This window comes from Labrus bergylta, chromosome 22, assembly GCF_963930695.1.
Source record: "Labrus bergylta chromosome 22, fLabBer1.1, whole genome shotgun sequence".
In the NCBI taxonomy this organism is placed as follows: Eukaryota; Metazoa; Chordata; class Actinopteri; order Labriformes; family Labridae; genus Labrus; species Labrus bergylta.
Genome location: NC_089216.1, coordinates 5,914,120 through 5,932,812, shown reverse-complemented (window position 1 = coordinate 5,932,812; position 18,693 = coordinate 5,914,120). Strand labels below are relative to the sequence as shown.

The window sequence follows — 18,693 nt, the reverse complement described above, 5'->3', positions numbered from 1 at the left end:
AGTCTTTGCAGGGAGCTGTGACAAATTATTTTTTAACTTTCAGCATGGTAACAAAATAACTGAGAAACTTAAGACTATCACATCTTTTGTAATCTGCTTAAAATATGTCTTAATATGATTTAAAACAGTGAATTTTGATGTCACTAACAGTGTCTGAATAATTTCTTATAAATATTGGCTAAGTTATTCACATTTGACAAAGAAGATGTTTGTTGATATTGATAGAGCTCTCCTAAGTTATGATTGCTGTGTCAAAGTGAGAAAAGTATCTCAGATCCTCAAACATGGGCCTCCTGGCCCCGCCCCCTGGCTCCGCCTCCTTCCCGTTATAAACCTCGAGGCGACCGAGCCTTTGCAGTCAAGGCCCCACGGTTGTGGAACAGCCTTCCTCCCTCAGTCAGGGTCTGCCCCCTCTGTGGAGTCTTTTAAGTCACGCCTCAAAACACACTTTTACATGTTGGCTTTTGAGTCCTAACTAGGTTGCTTGTATTTCTTTTTGATGTATTTCTATCAAATATCATTTAATATTAAAGTATGATTATATAGTTGGTATCGTGTTTGTGCATTTGTGTGTGGGGCGGGTTAGGGTTAAAAAACAAGACAAACATGTTTGTGTGAGTTTTTGTCTTGTTTTTTTAAATGTGCTTTATGAATACATTTGATTGATTGATGCTGTTTTTTAAAGTGATACGTGATTTGGATCTTTTCTGGAATTTAACTATTTTAAATTTAATATAATTTAAGAGATAAATCTCAACACTAGTTTCAGCTCATAATTCTTCAAGTCATTTTTACTTCTGGGCTCAGCACTGTTTGAATTTGACCAAATTGTAGGTACAGTAATTTACCTTTTTACATCTTTGTTTCCAAATCAAACAGCAAGAACACCAAAGGCTGAACTGAGAGCTGACAGCACATCAATTCCAGCAGGGGGCGCTGTGACCCTGACCTGTGATGTGAACCCTCCATCATCTGGCTGGACGTACATCTTGTACAGAGGAGATCACCCGGGCACACAAGATGATGGTAAAAACTTCAATGGACGATTCAGTGTCTCCAAGGGAGGAGTCTACAGGTGCAGAGGAGTGAGAGGAGAACCAGTTTACTACACTTATTACAGTGATTCAGTCACTATCAACATCATTTGTGAGTTTAACATTTTTGAAAACTTGTAATAATATATTCTATCCATAAATTGATTGATAAAAAGACTAAAGATGTTTCTTTTTTTCTCATCATTGTGTCCTTGTTGGGATCTCTTGAACACAAACAGTATCAAACAGAGCTGTTGTGACTCTTCAGCCCCATTGGACTGAGATACACAGCGGAGAGAAGATCACTTTGAGATGTGAAATCGAGGGTGGAGACGACTCTGAGTGGGAGTATGAGTGGGAAACAACCAGCTCTGATAGATCTGTAAAACAAAGTGAATCCTTTGAAATCAGTGCTACTTCTTACAGTGAAGGAGAATACAAGTGTAAGGGAAAACACAAAACTGAGGTACTTTCCTCAACACCGTGGAGCACTCCAATCACATTGACAGTATCAGGTAAGATGGACTTAAAATCAACATGAAAACAGTTTTTAGGATGTTTGTGTATGTTAAGAGAAACTATCATTCATATCTGAACAGTACTCAAATTGTGACTTTATTTCTTCATTGAGAAAGTTTTAGTGCAGATCACAGTGATTAAGTGTGTCTTTGGTACAATAAGTTTCATGGATGAAGTTCATGTGTATTTATTTCCATAAGGTATTTTATTAATGGCTATTTAAAGAAACAGTAATCATTTTTATATCCCTGTTTTAAACTGAACAGAACAAAAACCAAAGGCTGAGCTGAAGGCTGATGTCACAGATATTCCAGTAGGAGGTTATGTGACCCTGACCTGTGATGTGAGCTCTTCATCTGGTTGGCAATACTACTTTTGGTACAGAGCAGATAAATCCTCTAACCCATCATCCATAAATGAATTCTCCTCGGCTGGACAAAAGCGTGTCTCAAAGGAAGGACTCTACTGGTGTAGAGGAGCGAGAGGAAACCCAGTTTACTACACAGAGGACAGTAATACAATTCAGTTAAAAGAAAATAGTAAGTTTTGCATATTGACATTCTTTGGTGTAGATTTAAGGTTTTTTCATCTTTGTATACTTACTGTGAATTCTTCAACATTAGCGGTTGCAAACAAGGCTGTCGTGACTCTGCACCCCAACTGGTCTGAAATCTACTCTAAAGAGTCGATTACTCTAAGATGTGAGATAAAGGATGGAGACGACGCTGAGTGGGAGTATGAGTGGGAAACAAGCAACTCATTCAAACCTCCAAAGGAAAAGGAATACAGTATTGGACCTGCTTATACATCACACAGTGGAAACTACAGTTGTAAGGGCAGAAAAAAAAGTGACCAGTCTCCAACAGGTTGGAGCGATCCCATCACATTAACGGTTTTATCCAGTAAGTAACATTTCTTTTATATAAACATTATACTGTACTATCAGATATTCCATCATTACATGGTTTTATTTCTTTGAATAATCACTTTTCCAACAGGTTCACCCCAGCCTGTCCTCACCGTGTCTCCACTCTGGCTGAGTCCTGGAGACTCTGTGACTCTGAACTGTGAGGTTAAACACCCATCAGCAGGATGGAGGTTCTACTGGTATGAAGCTATTCCCAAACTATCTGACAACTCCTACAACTCCTACAGCTACCAGCTGCTACCTGGAAGCAGAAATGGAACTGAAAAGTATTCCTTCATTGTTCATGGACAGACACACACAGCAGGATATGTGTGCAGAGCTGGAAGAGGAGAAATGAACACTCCTTATAGTAAACCAAAGTTTGTCTGGTCTGGAGGTCAGTTTGTTTCTGTCTTTATCTTGAGATTAATATCTTTATTCAGTTTTGATCTATGAACAACATAGAGTTTCTTCAGTACTATTGTCTGTATTGTACAACAAACTCGTTTCCTTGGTGAGTGGTTGTTGTTGTTTTTGGTAGCATGAAAAACACTAAAAGGAAGATGATTAGAGTCTATCACTTAAATAATCGTTCAATAAAAACATTTTACTTTGTATAATTAAGCATCTTATTGCTAATTGCTTACTCTCACATGTGAGGGCTTGTATGATTAAAATAGTTGGTCAGTAATCAGTGGTATGTAGACTCTATATGAAAAATCTAATTCAGCCATTCCTGATAAAACAGTATATGGACTGATGGAAAAGAAGGGAAAAAACCAAGCCACAGACTTGAAACACAAATAAAAAGTAAGAATGCAACTACTCATGGAGAAACATCGTTATGAAATGCTAATCCTTCATATCTTTGAAAAATCACAGGTCAAAGAAAGTCTTTCAATTTATCTTAATTAAATATAAAGTCCAATGGCAGCTAGCTGTAGTTGTCTGTTCTTTTTTAATCTTTGGACTGCTGGGCTTTGTTGAACCTTTTGTTTCTTTCTTCTTTAGATTTGCCTTCATCAGCATCTCTCACAGTGAGTCCTGAAAGAGTGCAACACTTCACCTCTGATTCTGTCTCACTGGAGTGTAAGGGGAACTCTACTCAGTGGAGAGTGACGTTTCAAGAGGACAGCTTCCTGGCAGATTGCTCCCTGAGGGATACAATGACTGGATCAACATGCACAATAGAGGAATACAGATCGAGAAATAATGTGTACTGGTGTGAGTCTGGATCAGGGGAGTTCAGCAACGCTGTCAACATCACTAAAGAGAGTATGTTTTTATTACATTTCTTCTTAAAGTTTTTATCTTTCAGCATCCAAGTATTCAATTCAACATCATTCAGTTCCACGTTATCTCCATTGACATTGAGAAGTTAAAGAGCAGCCCAGTGTGGGAGAGTTTACTCTCTTAATTAGATAAAAGCAAAGATTAAGGTCTGAGTGTATATCATTATTAAATACTGATCACATTTGTAGTCAGTTGCTGTTCAAACACATTTGATGCCAAAGTCTTAAACATAAGAAGGAGTAAGGTGTACACAAGATAACACATCAGATTAATCATCACTTTGAAGCATTGCTGTAAAAAAAGAAGAAATATATTCTCATCATTCTGTGTCTGCTAATTTTCAAGTTTGAACCTGATGACCTCTGACTGAATCCTCTTTTCTTTAACTGTTTTACAGATTCTGATATTATCCTGGTGAGCCCTGTCCATCCAGTGACTGAAGGAAGTTCAGTTAGTCTTAGCTGCAGATTGAGAAGCTCAGATATTGTTTCCAATGTGTTCTTCTATCAGAATAACAAACTCATTCAAAATGATACCAGAAAGGAGCTTAATATCTCTGCTGTGTCAAAGTCTGATGAGGGCTTCTACAAGTGTCAGACCTCAGGGAGAGAGTCGTCTCAGAGTTGGATGTCAGTAACAGGTGAGTGGGATAGTCAGGGAGATACCCCGTGCCCTCTAAAGTAATGTACATACTTTCATGCACTAATGTTAAACAGACACTCTTGAAGTAATATCAAGCCGGCTTAGAGGCCTGTGTTAACGTTAGCTTAGCATGACTAGAAACCAGTACTTGGGTGTGAATGACAAAATCATTTCAAACATTTTATTTTCAAGCAACAAAAAAACTCATGGACCTTTTTTTTTTTTCTTTTTTTTTGCATTAAAACACTTTATTCAGTGTTACACATGTCAAATATATCTTGTTAGTCCTCTGTTGCTCCATATCCTGGCTTGCACTCCACTTTCTCAATCAGGAACTGCCAGACAGAGCTTCTTCTTCTCATGAATTTCTGGCAGGCTGAATGCTACAAGGCGTAATGCTGCCCTCTGCTGTAATTCAAATGAATTGATCCACTTTGGGTTCAATTCTCAGACATAGTCCAGTGGTCCTCAAGCAATTCAAAGTAGCCCTACCGACTAGCTGAAGTCACTTCCAAAAGATAGCCAAACAGAGATGAAGCCTGCCTTTGGCTTATATGGGGGTGTGCCAAGTGGAAGGCGCCAAGTTAAGCAGAGGTGGAGGGATGTTTAGGTTGTTGAGAATAATTATGATTTGTAAAAAAAAAATGGTGGTTTAAGAATTTACTTAAAGGTATCGAAACTTAACGTCCGCCATATTGCTTGGAAGCTATGCTAACAGGCTCTATGGAGAAAGCTGATAATGGCGAAAAAATATACGTATAGCGGTGAGACGGCTGCTGCGGGTGAAGTATCCCTTTAACTGAAATGTATTTTGATGTGTTTTTAGTCTTATTGTAGATGTTTTGTGCTTCTTGCAGAACAGGTAATACTCTCCAGAGAGTTAACTTATTTCTCACCTCTTTTGGTCGGGGTGCCAACTCCTACATAAGAGGAGGCTTGAGCGCCTTGCAGGTTGTTGGTGGTTGGAGGGGCAAAGTGTTGGAGAATTGTTGACAGTAACCAAAGAGTGTGCCGCGCTGCAAGGGCCCACGGTGGCATTGTTTAGCGCTGAGTCGCGTCTTTAGTTTGTCACTTTTTACATTCTGTTATTTACTTATTTCTTGCTAGTTTTATTTTTTATTTTTACATTTTTCTCCAGGCCTGTACTGTACATATTGCTGCACTTTTTTTTTCATTGTAAAAAAATTCACTTGCATTTTTGATTTTTTTTTCTTTCTTTAGCCTAAGCCACTTTCCCATCCTTACAAAGATACAAATTACTGAATGATTTTATGTAAACCATGTTTTGTCTGAAAAAGAAAAAGGTCAAATACACCATCTAGTTGGAAGTAACCACACTTTAAGTGATTGACCTTATTGATTCAATAATTTAGTGTTGAATGAGTAATTTGGTTAAATCCTGGATTGCGATAAAATGATGTATTCATTGTAGACTATTTTCTTTACACATGTTTGTGTTTTGTTTTCACCGTTGCTTGAGACAACATCACAAAACATTTAATTATCATTGTCTATAATCTTAAGAAGTGTTTTATAAGTTCATTAACAGTTATTTGTTATTAGTTGTAGCGGTGTCCAGGCTTGGGAACCCTTCATATCTTTTAATTCTCATGATTGTCGGGCTGATTTGTGGAGCAGTACTTATAATTCTTCTGCTCCTGTTGTATCGCTGCAGGCAGTCAAAGGGTGAGACCTTTATTTAATATTTTTCTCTTACACATTTGATGGTTTATTCCAAATGTTTGACATGAAATGTTGGCAAACTAAAAGAACAACACAATGTCTTTTTTACAGATTCATGCCTTATCAGGTTGGTTCAGTGCTCTCTTGTGTCTCATTTTGAACATTACATTAACACTTTGCCATTACGTCCAATGTTAACACCTTTTTATTTACTCAATGTTGGAGGTCAATCCAGGCTGAAAGCACCAACCAGGACTCGGCCACAAATCCGGCCGCTCAGCATCATGAATACTCACCTCCCCTGCAGGGTAAGCATTTGAATTAATCATAAATATTTATATGTAAGAACACCTTTTATTTTAAACATCCAAAGATACAAAGTGTTATCGTGCAGTTAGCTCGATTGATTTGATCTCCATTGCTCTTTAGGTGACGCGTGTCATTATGAATCAATCAAAGGCCCTGAAGACACCGCACATGGTACAGTTTATTCTTTTTCTAATACTGAAAATGTTCCAACAAATGCAAAGGTTTTCTTTTAAACGACGCAATTACTTTCGCTTTTGGAATGCAATTTAGGCAATCAGTGCAATGTATAATATTTCTTAAATTGAGCAATGGTGTCCTTAACTGGTTGGTGCATCATGTATAATTCATTTGTAGTTGCGTTATGAACAATGCCACTTCAGAGGGTGAAGGCAAGTTTCATCATCCTTTTGCTAATGTTTAAGTGTGTTAGACTTATTCAGCCTCTCTTTAGAGACACATACATTAACACTTGATCTTGTTTATTGCTTTAATGTTACTTTGTACTTAGACTTTCCATGGATAAAGAAGCTAAATGATCACTGAAACTTAAGGTTAAAATACTTGGTCTGATTCTACATCCATGTGCTCCTTGAGTGGTCCCAGTTTCCGAGTTGTGAAATCATTCTTCTAAATTCAGTGTGTTCACGTGATTTCAGTTCGGAAAGTTTGAATGTTGTAAGAACTACAAAGAAAGTATGGACGCTACAAAGATGTGTGACTGTCTCTGTTATGAGTTATATTTGAGCCAAACGTTGATGTGCAAATTGTGACTTATCGGCAATAAAAAGTGTCTTAACATTAACAAGACAAATATTTTGCCCCCCATGTGATGACGAATATGACCACAATTCAACAAGTCGGAATCAAATCTTTTCCAGAGTTTTTTCCGAGTTGTTGCTCCGACTTGAGCAGGCGTTTATGTACGTTTTACAACTCGGAAACTCGTTTTCCAGATGTGTCCGATACCACATGAATGCACCATTAAACCTCCAATCAAAAACTGCACTGAACATGCTTCACCATGTACATTTTACTTTGAAGGGAACTGTTCCTCTTTCTTGCTTTTGCCTCTTTTTTGTAATATTCCATAATACTTTTTTAATAGTGGAACTAACCAACATTTAGTGCTGCATGTCTTCACAGGGTTATGGCAACGATTGCTTGTGAAACACTTGCACAAACTTAGTTATGACTCAGTGAAACCAGGACAATGATGTCAGCCAATACGCTCTAAACTGTTTCCTGAAATAGTTTCCGACTGTAGATGAACTGTAGTTTATGCACGGCCCAGAATGTTTGTGGATAACAAAACATATATTTCAGATGCAAACCACTCCCAGTCCCATGATGTTACATATTCTCTGATCGAGCTCAAAAACATCGGAAAGAAAGGTAAGTATTTCAATAAGGAACAGCAGAAAAAGTACTGAAGTGTTTTTACGTTCATTCGGCTCATTTGTTGTCTTTTTTTTTTTTTTACAGGGAAGAAACCTGAACCAGACAGCACGATTTATTCTGATGTGAGGTTAGAAACAGAAGGTAGGTTACAGTGCTGCTTTAAGTTGATGTTAAAATGCATCATGGTACACACTGGTGGAGATAATGGGTCAGCTTGCAGTTCAGTAATTATTCTAAATATTTCCACTGGGTGTCAAAAGAGACAAAATTTGTCAAATGTTAGCTAAATTTGGGGCATTTATTCTTGTCTCTGCTCAGTTTGGCTGTTTAAATTAACTTATGTTGGATGCATGTTATTGTCGGATCGTCATGTGTTTTAAGAACATTTCCATCTCACAGATTAAGTATTAAGATGGACAGTTTTGGGTCCAAACAAAAGCAAGAAGAAGAAACATTCGCTGAGCTGCCATAGTGATAACACATAATCTGTACAGTCATCATAGAAACTCAAGTGTTTCTATGTTTTTCTTTCTCAATCCTTCAACTCGTCCGTCTGTACTTTACAAATTCAGTCTACAAAGAAAACCAATCCTAAAATCTGTCTTTTGTTTTAGATACATCTGTCCTTTATTCTCAAGTCAGCTGCCATAATCCAGGTAAAGACAAGAAAAACAAAGGTGAGTGAAGTAAGCAATCAACTGCAGTTTTTCTTCTCCAACACAGAACAATATAAATGTTGTGTTTTTTCTTTCAAATCGCAGGTGATGTAAGCTTTTATTGTTAATATTAACCGTCAGGTGTTCTTACATTAAAGGTCCAATATGTAGAATTTAATTACAATGTTTACGTTGAAATATCTAAATCAATAAAAAATTGATTAAATTGATTAGCAGAGAGAACTCACGATTCCCTGCCAGCACCAACGTCATCTTTTATTATTGTTTTGATTGAGCGCCCCCCGGTGGTGGAATCCGCATACTGTGCCTTTAATACATCTGAATTCTGCATTTGTTTTAGATGTGTTGCTTCTGAACATTTTGCATACTTAGGCAACTTTAATGCTTAAAGATGATGCTGAAATCAGTTTATTGGCTAAGGGGGGAAAGGGTTAATGGCTGCAACAATACAAATAATGACAGATTGTAATGACCATTACATACATGACAATTACAAACATAAGGCTTATTCTTAATATTCAGTATAATGAACTTTTTTTACACTGATTGTCTCTCTCAGGAAAGCCAACTCCTGCGATAACTGAAGAATCGGTTTACTCTGAAGTCAAACCAGGTACAGCTCATGGTTTTAATGCAACCTTACATCATGAGGATTTATTTTATGTATATGTCAACTGATTTTAAAACAGGCATAAAGGTCTGGTAAAGATTGCAATATTCTTAAAAAATTACTAATCTTTCTTTTCCCTTTGCTTCTCTTCCAGATCAATAAAGTTCTGTATCTATAGACGTAAGGAATGGATGGCAGCGTGAAAAAAAAAATCTTGGCTTGATTAGCATTTGCAGCTGTCATGTGATAATTTTGTGCTCGTGCTTGTAAATTATTAAAAGTATTCGGTGCAGTAAGTAGCATAGAAAATAAATTAAATTGTGTATTTATTTTGTATTCCTGAAAGTTTGGTTGAACATTTCATGCATCGATTAACTTCTTTCACTAGTAAGTTGTGAGCAGAGTTACCCGCCTTTATTGGGACAGGGCGGATCATTTCTTTGGTCATTTTCTAATGTTTGTGATGCAATGACAAAGTAGAAAAGGAAGATATAAGACCTGAGGTGTCTCATGTATCTGTCACATTAGAAAAGAACTGATTCATCAGATTCAAGTTTAAATGTGACATATGTCTCTTCAACAAAGTTATAGTTGTACACAAAGTGTTTGTAAAGTTGAATTGTTACGTTCCACATGTTTTTGTTTTGTTAGACTAAGTTACATTTCATTTGAACTACTTGTATCGTGCTGTATCGAGAGCAGAAGATTTTATCCACGAGGAATAGTATTTAAAAATGAGAACATAACCAGAGTATAAAAATCTCTACTCTGTTTAGCGTTAAGCTAACCACTTAGCATATGCTGTTATAGCCTGTTTTCTGTTTTTTATTTTTTTAGATTTTGAATAAGTTCATTTTATTTTCTATTCTTTACCTTAGTGCTACTATAGTTTGTTGTATTCAAACAAAAGCCTTTCATACAATATTTGAGTTTCAATGGTTATTGGTGAACATGTCTGTACAGATTTCTGCCATTTCAATAAAATTGTATTTTTAAGATATCCTGACAGCTTCTGTGTTGAACTTATTAGCAGCACCGGTGCCAGACTGTGACCCAAAGATAGGCACCCAATGGATACAGATGTAAACTCAGAGGGAGCGTTCAAAAAGGAAAGGCGTTTAATGCGGTCCAAGGTTTGGTGCACAGAAATTCAAACAAATCCAGAGGAGAAGGGAAAAAACAGCTGCTTGGGGCCCCAGACCAGTAGGGGGCCCCTGAGGGCTCACAAACTTAAACCAAAACAGTGGCCAAGAATATGCACATTTTGCAATAGGCAGTAGGACAGACTCTAGAATGGCCCCTAGCTGTTCATGAGTTATGTCTGAAGGAAGTGTGTGGTATTGAAAATTATGTGAAACCTTTTTATTTCGTTTCATCTCGTTTCAACAGATGATCCCAGACCTGTTGTCAAGGTGTCCACTTCATGGCCGAGTCCTGGAGCCAATGTTACTCTGAAGTGCCGTTTTAGCAAAAATTATGGATTGTGGACGTTCAACTGGTATAAGGCTGTTCCCAGATCATCCAACAACTCCTACAGTCATGAGAAACTGTCTCACAGCTGCAGTGGACAAGGTCAATGTTCCTACATTGGTCATGGACAGACACACACAACAGCATATGTGTGCAAAGCTAACAGGGGAAATGATACTCGCACCAGCAGACCCACGTTTGTCTGGTCTAGAGGTCTGTATGTTTTACTTTTAGCACCACCAAGTGTTTACTTCTGTTTATTCTTTACTGTACTGTGATATGACATGACAAGCATTTGAACGTCTGCAGACACAGACACATGCACGACAGGCTGAGTTGTTTGTGTACAAACAAAAAAGCCAAGAAAGCACACAAGCTAGGGCCAATATTAAAGTCATTCTTACATACAAATCAATATCAAGATATTTTCAGTATCAAATACTGTCTGTTTAGAACAGAAAGGTGGATGGTGCTGAATTCACAAATAGGGCGTTAACACTTGCAGAAAACTCCTGAAAAACTCCTGACATATTCAGGAGGAGCTGCATGTGTGAACGCAAACAGCCACATTTTTCACTCTGATCTCACAGAGTTTCTCCGGCCAGCCCTCCTAGTATTTTTTTCTGCAGCAAGTCCGGGTGGGCTGATGTGAGAACGCAGCAGGATATTCTCCGGAGAATTCACCTCGAGCCAATAGGAGGGGCGGAGTGTTGTTTCTATACTGTGACGTTGTATAGCGGACTCTGTTGCTCCGACCGCTACTTCCACGTCCCTCCCGCCCTCCTGTCTGACAGGGAAAGTCTCCCGCTGTGAGGTGTACATGTGAACAGCGAAGTCAGGAGAATATCCGGAGCAGTCCTCTGGATATTTTCAGGAGTGTATTTGTGAGAACGGCTAAAGAGAGCCAATAAGATGGAGTCGGTATTTAAAGACTGTCAAAACTTGCCGTTCACCGTACCTTCCTCATTAAACTACAAACTCTGTGCTGGATTTGACCCTTCACTTTTTCTTATCTTTTCAGAAATTCATCCAAATTCAATCAAAGTGAGTCCTCCTGACAGAGGCCAGCACGTTTCCTCAGAGAATGTCTCACTGAGCTGTGAGGGAAACTCTTCTAAATGGAGGGTGATGAGATTAACTGAAAAAGGCCATCGGTCAACCTGCTCTGAATGGGGACAATGAAAAATTCGACGTGTGACATCACAAACCCTCCAAAAAAAACAGCCGTGTACTGGTGTGAGACTGCATCAGGCCAATTCAGCAATGCAGTCAACATCACTTTTCAAAGTAATGTTTTGTTTTTTATCTTAATCTAATTTGCAAAACGATTGTTTTTTAAAGTCTCTTATACAGATTGTGTTTCTAATTTATATTAGACAGATAGAGTAATGCTACATGACGCCTTAAAGGAGTCATATGTAAGATATTTACTGAATGAAATGATTAAAGGACCTTACTATATCATCAGGCATTAAGGAAACATGATATGTTGAAGTGCTGGCTTCTCTGACTGGTCTGTATTTTTATTTGGACCAGAGAAGGTATAGCGGTTTTAAGGCACCCCCACACAGCCGTTTTGGACGCCCCTCGGTTTGCCAGGCAAACGGTAAACCAACAGGTGTTTCAGTGATGGAAGCGAGCAAGAGAAGTGGTTCAGATAGAAGTGATTGTGCCCGACCTTAAAAGCCTCTGCATGTTTCTAATAAGCTCCACGAGCAGAAACGTGCTCAAACTAGGATCAGTATAGGAGATGCTTTTTGAAAAATGGAGAGAGGTTAGAACGCAGAAAGGTTTACAGACCGATGCAGAGCTGGATAAACACTGAAGCTTCAGTGTTTGTGTTATTCTAACTCGGCTTGCGTATCAACTCTAGGGAGGAGGTGGCTGAATTTGGACTGCAGTACCCATTTTTATCTCTAGTGACATATTGCTCCCTTAAATAAGACCTTTAAAAGGAAACCTACATAAATTGGTTAAATAAGTTCACAGATAAACATTTAATTGTATCTTGTACATAATAGTACCTGTCAGTTACACATGTGGAAGCAATCTATAAAATGTCCTGACAAATAACCATTTTGTTCTTTTATTTTGGCAGTGTCCAGCTCTGAAGGTTCCTCCTTTCCTCTGCCATTGGTCCTTGGACTGTTTTTTTCCCTTTTAACCCTGATGCTCCTGCTGCTGTTGTGTTGCTACAGAAAGTCAACGAGTGAGTCCTGATCATTTTCAAAGACATACAAAACTTAGAGAAAATGATCAATTCAGAAATATTAAACAATTTAACAAGAAATGCCTTTTTTCTTTCAGATACATTCGTCACCAGGTCGGTAAAACGCTTCTCCCTCTAGAACCTAAAAGTGCAGATGTTTCTTCTCATGTCTGTTTGACGTTTTGACAGGATCTTTAACCTTTGTGTTCTCAGGATTTTTAGACCCTCAAAGTCTCAGAAAACCAATCAGAGCCCAGCTGCAGATGACGTGGTCAACCAGAACCAGACTCAAGGTAGAGGGTCTCTCAATGGTCAATATCACAAAAATACATCTTCAAGACCTCATCATTTCTTAGAAACACTTGAGGCTGATTAATTACTCAATAACATAGGAACTAAAAACAACTAATCAGTCTGTCAAAAATGTTTTTTGAGTAAACATGAGGCTAACAATACAGTAAGAATGAAGCAGATGTGTAAATATCTTTAAAGTAATGGGGATAGTTTTATCATTAATTCAGTCAAAAGACCCCAGCACAGTTAAAATTGCTCTGTTAAACTTTTTATATAGACATGCTGTAACCTTGATTTAAGATGGTGAGTCATCTTCTCGTGTTTATTCCAGATGCGGATGAATCCAACGATGTGACGTACTCTTTGATTCTGTTTAAAAACAGAGGTAAAGGTGAGTACTCGTGTTTCAGACCAGGTCCGCCTTCATTACAGCTTCATCAACGCTGCAACGCTCGAAAAAGAATATCGGTATAATCATGGTCACCAACCTTTATTTAAGTCTTTAAATCATGAAGGTGTTTGATACAGTAAGAGCACAATATTAAAAGGGAAGGAAGGTGGGTGAAGGGATGAGGAAGGAGGGTGAAGGGATGAGGAAGGTGGGTGAAGGGATGAGAGGAAGGGAGGGTGGGTTAAAGAATCGAGACAAAGAGGGTGGAGTGGGACGGCTGGCCGTGGTCCTGCTTCTGAACCTAAGTTAATGTATTCATTTAATTTGTGTTTACAATATTTAATATTCTTTCAAACAAAAGCCTTTGGATTTTATAATGTGATGCCGATCTGTTTTTGAAAATAAAAATCTTGTTTATTTGTTATTCATCTGATCAGGTCTGCAAAATGAACCAGAGGAGGAGAGCTCTGTTTACTCCAAAGTGAAGATAGGATCACCTGCAGCTACAAAAACATAACATACACAAGTCCAGACTTTATTTTGAATGAACATTTTGGTATATTTGAAATGACTCGAGGTTCTTCATGGGAATGAGCTTTCTTCGAATTGGCTTAGTCATCTCAGGTCGCGACCAATAGAAGTCAACCATCGTCCAACTCTTAAACTTTGATTATTGATATTTATCGCTTCCTAAGAGAGTTTTTTTTTCCTCTGCCTGAGCCAGTTTTATTTTTTTACAGAGGGCATACATTTGAACTGACCTTCCTGTTGTTTCGCTTTTCTTTGGTCTTGCTTTGCAAATTTGAGAAATCTGTTGCGAATAGCTTTGCAACAGATTTCTAACTTTCCTTAATCACAGAAACTGCATTCTATTGCAAACGTCTTTCTTTACATGAAAATATGTCAAATATGTTATATTGCCTGTTTCATGCATATTCTTAACTGTACATGAAAACTACATACACATGCAGATATCAGAGTCGGACATGTTTACTGTGTTAGTTTCAGCTTTCCCATACTGTTGGTGTTCCCTACTTAGATTATGATCTAGATCAACATGTGTTCAGTTCAGTCTGAGTTGTTATTGAAGAACGAATCATCTGTTCATTTGTAGAAAAGATGTCTCATGAAACGGTTTCTTCTGAAGTCAAAAGAGGAACACCTACTGGTAAGAATCAAACCATGCACAGTGTGTGTGTGTGTGTGTGTGTGTGTGTGTGTGTGTGTGTGTGTGTGTGTGTGTGTGTGTGTGTGTGTGTGTGTGTGTGTGTGTGTGTGTGTGTGTGTGTGTGTGTGTGTGATGGATTTTTGAAACTACAAAATCTATTGAACCTTTTGAATAACTTCTCATCACTTTTCTCTGATTTTCTTCTCGGTCCATGAAGAAAAGTGTGTTGTGTTGTGTTTGAGACGTGCTTTGTTTATACATAGCTTTTATCTGCTGCCTTTTTTTTCTTCTTTTTTTTAACATGATTGCTCCTAGTTTTATGTTATGCAACAATAAACTTTTTTTTTCATAACACCAAGCTGTCAATCGTCTTTTTAAATGTTTCTTTGCTCAGTTTCATGCTATTTTCTTAACCTCACCAAATGGCTTAAAACCCTAAAGAAAAAAACTTTAACCCTGGAATATATTAGAAAACCATTAAAGATGTTATACTATGTACCAATGGTAAACCTGTCCTTAACAGTTACCTTGACAGTATACTGTTTTCTTAATGTTTGCAGGAAGTCAACCCACTTATGAGTTTAAACAGGAAATCATGAACTACTGAGGTAAGATTTCGTTGATAGGAAACTTTCTGAAATGCTCTTCTCATTTTTTTTTTGAAAGTTGTTGGTTTCTATGAATTTCTCTTTTCTTGTGAAAGGTTCGAGGGTCTAAGGGGGTCACAGAGTTGTAGACGGTTAAGCTCTGCGTTGCATCTTTTGTAACTTTGAGGTAAAATAATGGTTAGATGTTTCATTCCCATCAGCAGCTAGGTTGACTTTTTTTAAGCTCCTACTTTTCTTTGAGCTTTGCACTAACTCTGTGACACAGCAGCCACTCTGCCTGTAAACAACAGTATTTATCTCCACTTCATGGATACACCTTTAATCAGGTAAACACAGTGGTGTGTTGGTGTCTAAAGAAGGGGGTATACTCTTGGTAAAATGTTTTTTTTAAAGGTGGCCGGTCCAGCAGAGGATAAACGGTCTCTGTTATAAACAGGTTGAGCAATGTTAGCAACTTTTGGTACGCATACAAACAAAAATAAATCCCCCTCCAAAAGAAAAAAAAAGTAAATGAATCCTCAATATTGGGCACATTTTCTAGCCTACTTATCCAGTTATTGGTTTTCATTGTTTGATTGTTAAGAAGAAACACACTTTAAAGCTTCCAACTTTAATTAATGTTGCATTCTTGTATTAAACAGAAACCCTAACCCAAACAGAAAAATGAGAGTCTCACAGATTAAGAAAAAAATGATATTTGGGGGTCGTTCTTATTTTTAGTGAGGTGGACATGAGTAAAGGAGCAGGTTGAAAGGCTTGCTTGGCTTTCTGGTTTGGACTTATTTAGATGACCTGACCTACAACAGTGAGGTCTTTGATGGCTTCTTTGTCAGGAGTTTTAATGAAGATGCAGAATGAATAGTGATTGTGAGTGGTGGATTTTGGTCCGTCTGGTGCTGCTTTTGCTGCCCCCTGATTTTCTTCATTGCTCCTACTGGGTCTCTTGTTTGAGGCAGCACTGCCACCGTGTGTCCAAATATAATCCATGAGCACAGTCGACAGCAACAAGCTCATTTCCCTTATGTCCCCTTCTGTTCATCCTTCTTCTGTTGTCCTGCTGTAGTATGAGCTGTACAAGATTTGGAGCAGATGAAGATGTTAACTAACCTGTATGTGACTCTTCTGACCATAAATAATTACTGAAGATGCTGCATTTAAAATAAAGTGCTGTTTGCTCATCACTGATGTGCATTGTAACATAAACTAAGGTCAAACTGTGTGGATAAAGAAGCTAATGCTGTATGTGGACAGCACACAGCGGGTTAAAAGAAAACATTGATATAAAATGTTTAACCCTTATTCCGCTCTGCTAACAATAAAGTATCAGGTCTGGTCAGACTGCATGCTCTACTTCCTGCCTTGTCCTTTTTTTTTTGCGATTCAGCAAAGAAGAGGAAACAGACGTTCCTCCCTGCAGAGATGGCCGCTGATCGCATCCGATATTTGAGATGCTTTTTTACATTCAGTGCTCTGCTGCTGTTTGAGGTCTGCCTGCATGGTATGTACACCTGTCTGTTAGAGACTAGACGGCTTTACTGTAACTGTGAGTGTAAAAACTGAGACAGTTAAGATGCAGTTCTACAATCTAACTTAAAGTGCAGGAAGATCTTAGGTGCAGTCTAAGTAATGTTAGTAAAATGTGTCGGGGTTCTAATTAGAATAACAATAAGTGGTACAGTAGTTAAAACATGCTGAGATAAAACTGTATAACCAATATAACCAGTATAAACAGTCTGATATACATTTAGATACATGGTTAATGCATACACACAAATATAACATGTATGATGAAGTGCAGTTGCAACATTAATAATATACAGAAGAAAACAGCATGATGCATATTTGGTATTCACTAATATCCATCCATCCATCCCTCCATCCATCCATTCTCTCATTACCCCCCCCCCCCCCCCCCCCTTTGTGTTTGTCCCCTCATTAATCACAGTTCATCCTGAAGGCTGCTCTGTATTGATTAGTTATCCCTCTTTCCTCTTTGCATTCCTCTTCATTCCTGCCAGCTTTCTGCTCCGGCCTTCATTACCGAGCTCCAAGGCCTTTGTAGACTCCCGGCAGAATAATGTATATTAATAAGGAAGCTGTTTGTTTTGAAGTCAATGAAGGTGATGAAGTAGTGGACAAACAAGCTAGAGGTGTTTCAGCTCCTCGGTTCTTCTTTTAGCTTGAAATGGAAATGACCATTCTTCTAACTTACAGGTAAAGACATTGGTTTGCATCCATTCAACATTTATATAGCCCCCCCCCAACAACACCCTTATGACCCACAGTTTCACACTGCACCTAAATGCATCTTCGTTAATTGAAAACCAAAAGCTCCGCCAACTTAGAAAACATCTTTATTCACTTTAAACCAGTGCAGTCAAACAAAACATCAACAGAAACAGACAAACATGGAGTAGCACTGCATTACACAAGTCAAGGTCAGTTAAAGGTCGTAACACCTCAGGGACAAACAGCCGTTTCCATAGCAATGAGGCTTCTCTCTGAGCGTCTCTGCAGTCCGACGTGAGTTTTTTTTTATACATGCTCATGTTGTTATCTGACAAGCAGAAGATGAAGATTTTTCTGTGATCTACAGAAGAAAGTAACTGCTGCGTTTTGTTTTGCCTGTTGTGGGGATAAACTGCCACCTGCTGGTGAGGAGGAAGATGTGCAGCAGTAACATATTTTATAGAATTTCAAGCCTGCTCTGCTGTCAAAGGAATGGATTTTTTTTTAACTTAATCTTTTAGCAAATTTACATTTATGGCATCAATTTCCTAATATTCAATGAAGCTTCTTTTCTTCTTTAGATTTAGTGTTAAAATGTGACCTTTATTCTCCACTCAATTTGGGGTTTATCTTTTCGTAACAGACAAGACATTATATTTCTCCAGAGGCCAAAAATATCCAAGCAAAACATCAAATACAACAACAACAAAAACAACATTTTTAAAAAAAGGAGGGGGATATTGAATTATGAATACTGAAGAAAAAAAACAGGAAAATCCTTTCAAAACGTACGTCATAGATTGGTGAAATGTTTCCAGTGTTAGATATCTTCAATGATCGACACAAATGTCCAGTCAGCTCAGCACATGTGAGCGTGTAGCCACTGCGTTTGAGTCAGGTGAAAGAAATGTAATCACACACACTTAGTTTTGTATACGTGTGTGTGTGTGTGTGTGTGTCGGTCTGACTGTGTAGTGTTTAGGAGTCGTCTCCGTTGGCGCTGTCCCCGTCGTCCTCTCCTTCCTCCTCCTCCTCCTCCTCCTCCTCGTCCTCATCCTGCCCTCTGCTTTTCATCTGAGAAGTCCAAACATCACTCATTAGTCTTTAATCACTCGACACAAACGAGATGTTTGAATATTTGTTTTTGACGTATAAAGAGCAGCAGGGTTTCAGATTACTGCCCACAAGAAAAGAGGATTCTGGGATATTATCTTCTGGCACTTATGGACATAACGGACTCACTCATCAAACT

At 38.2% G+C, this 18,693-nt stretch overlaps 2 protein-coding genes across 7 annotated transcripts in view; one reads left to right on the top strand and one right to left on the bottom strand.

Moving 5' to 3' along the window:
- Window positions 1–18,693, top strand: part of LOC110004014 (Fc receptor-like protein 5) — a 39,988-nt gene that overhangs the window by 2,006 nt on the left and 19,289 nt on the right. For 2 of the 6 annotated variants that reach the window (XM_065950752.1, XM_065950750.1), the window contains exons 4-6: window positions 880–1,146; window positions 1,274–1,549; window positions 1,820–2,092. In XM_065950752.1, the coding sequence (XP_065806824.1) occupies window positions 880–1,146; window positions 1,274–1,549; window positions 1,820–2,092 (816 nt within the window). Of the gene's footprint in view, window positions 1–879; window positions 1,147–1,273; window positions 1,550–1,819; window positions 2,093–2,176; window positions 2,456–2,551; window positions 2,858–3,471; window positions 3,736–4,150; window positions 4,394–5,958; window positions 6,082–6,189; window positions 6,206–6,303; window positions 6,387–6,507; window positions 6,559–7,710; window positions 7,780–7,869; window positions 7,927–8,399; window positions 8,463–9,021; window positions 9,076–9,226; window positions 10,073–18,693 lie in introns of those variants that run through there. The other 4 variants (XM_065950754.1, XM_065950753.1, XM_065950755.1 and 1 more) reach the window with 4 other exon arrangements.
- Window positions 17,550–18,693, bottom strand: part of LOC109999486 (heterogeneous nuclear ribonucleoprotein C-like) — a 6,269-nt gene continuing 5,125 nt past the window's right edge. Inside the window, exon 7 of the mRNA XM_065950765.1 lies at window positions 17,550–18,515. Within this exon, the coding sequence (XP_065806837.1) occupies window positions 18,420–18,515 (96 nt within the window). The 3' untranslated portion in view covers window positions 17,550–18,419. The remainder of the gene's footprint in view (window positions 18,516–18,693) is intronic.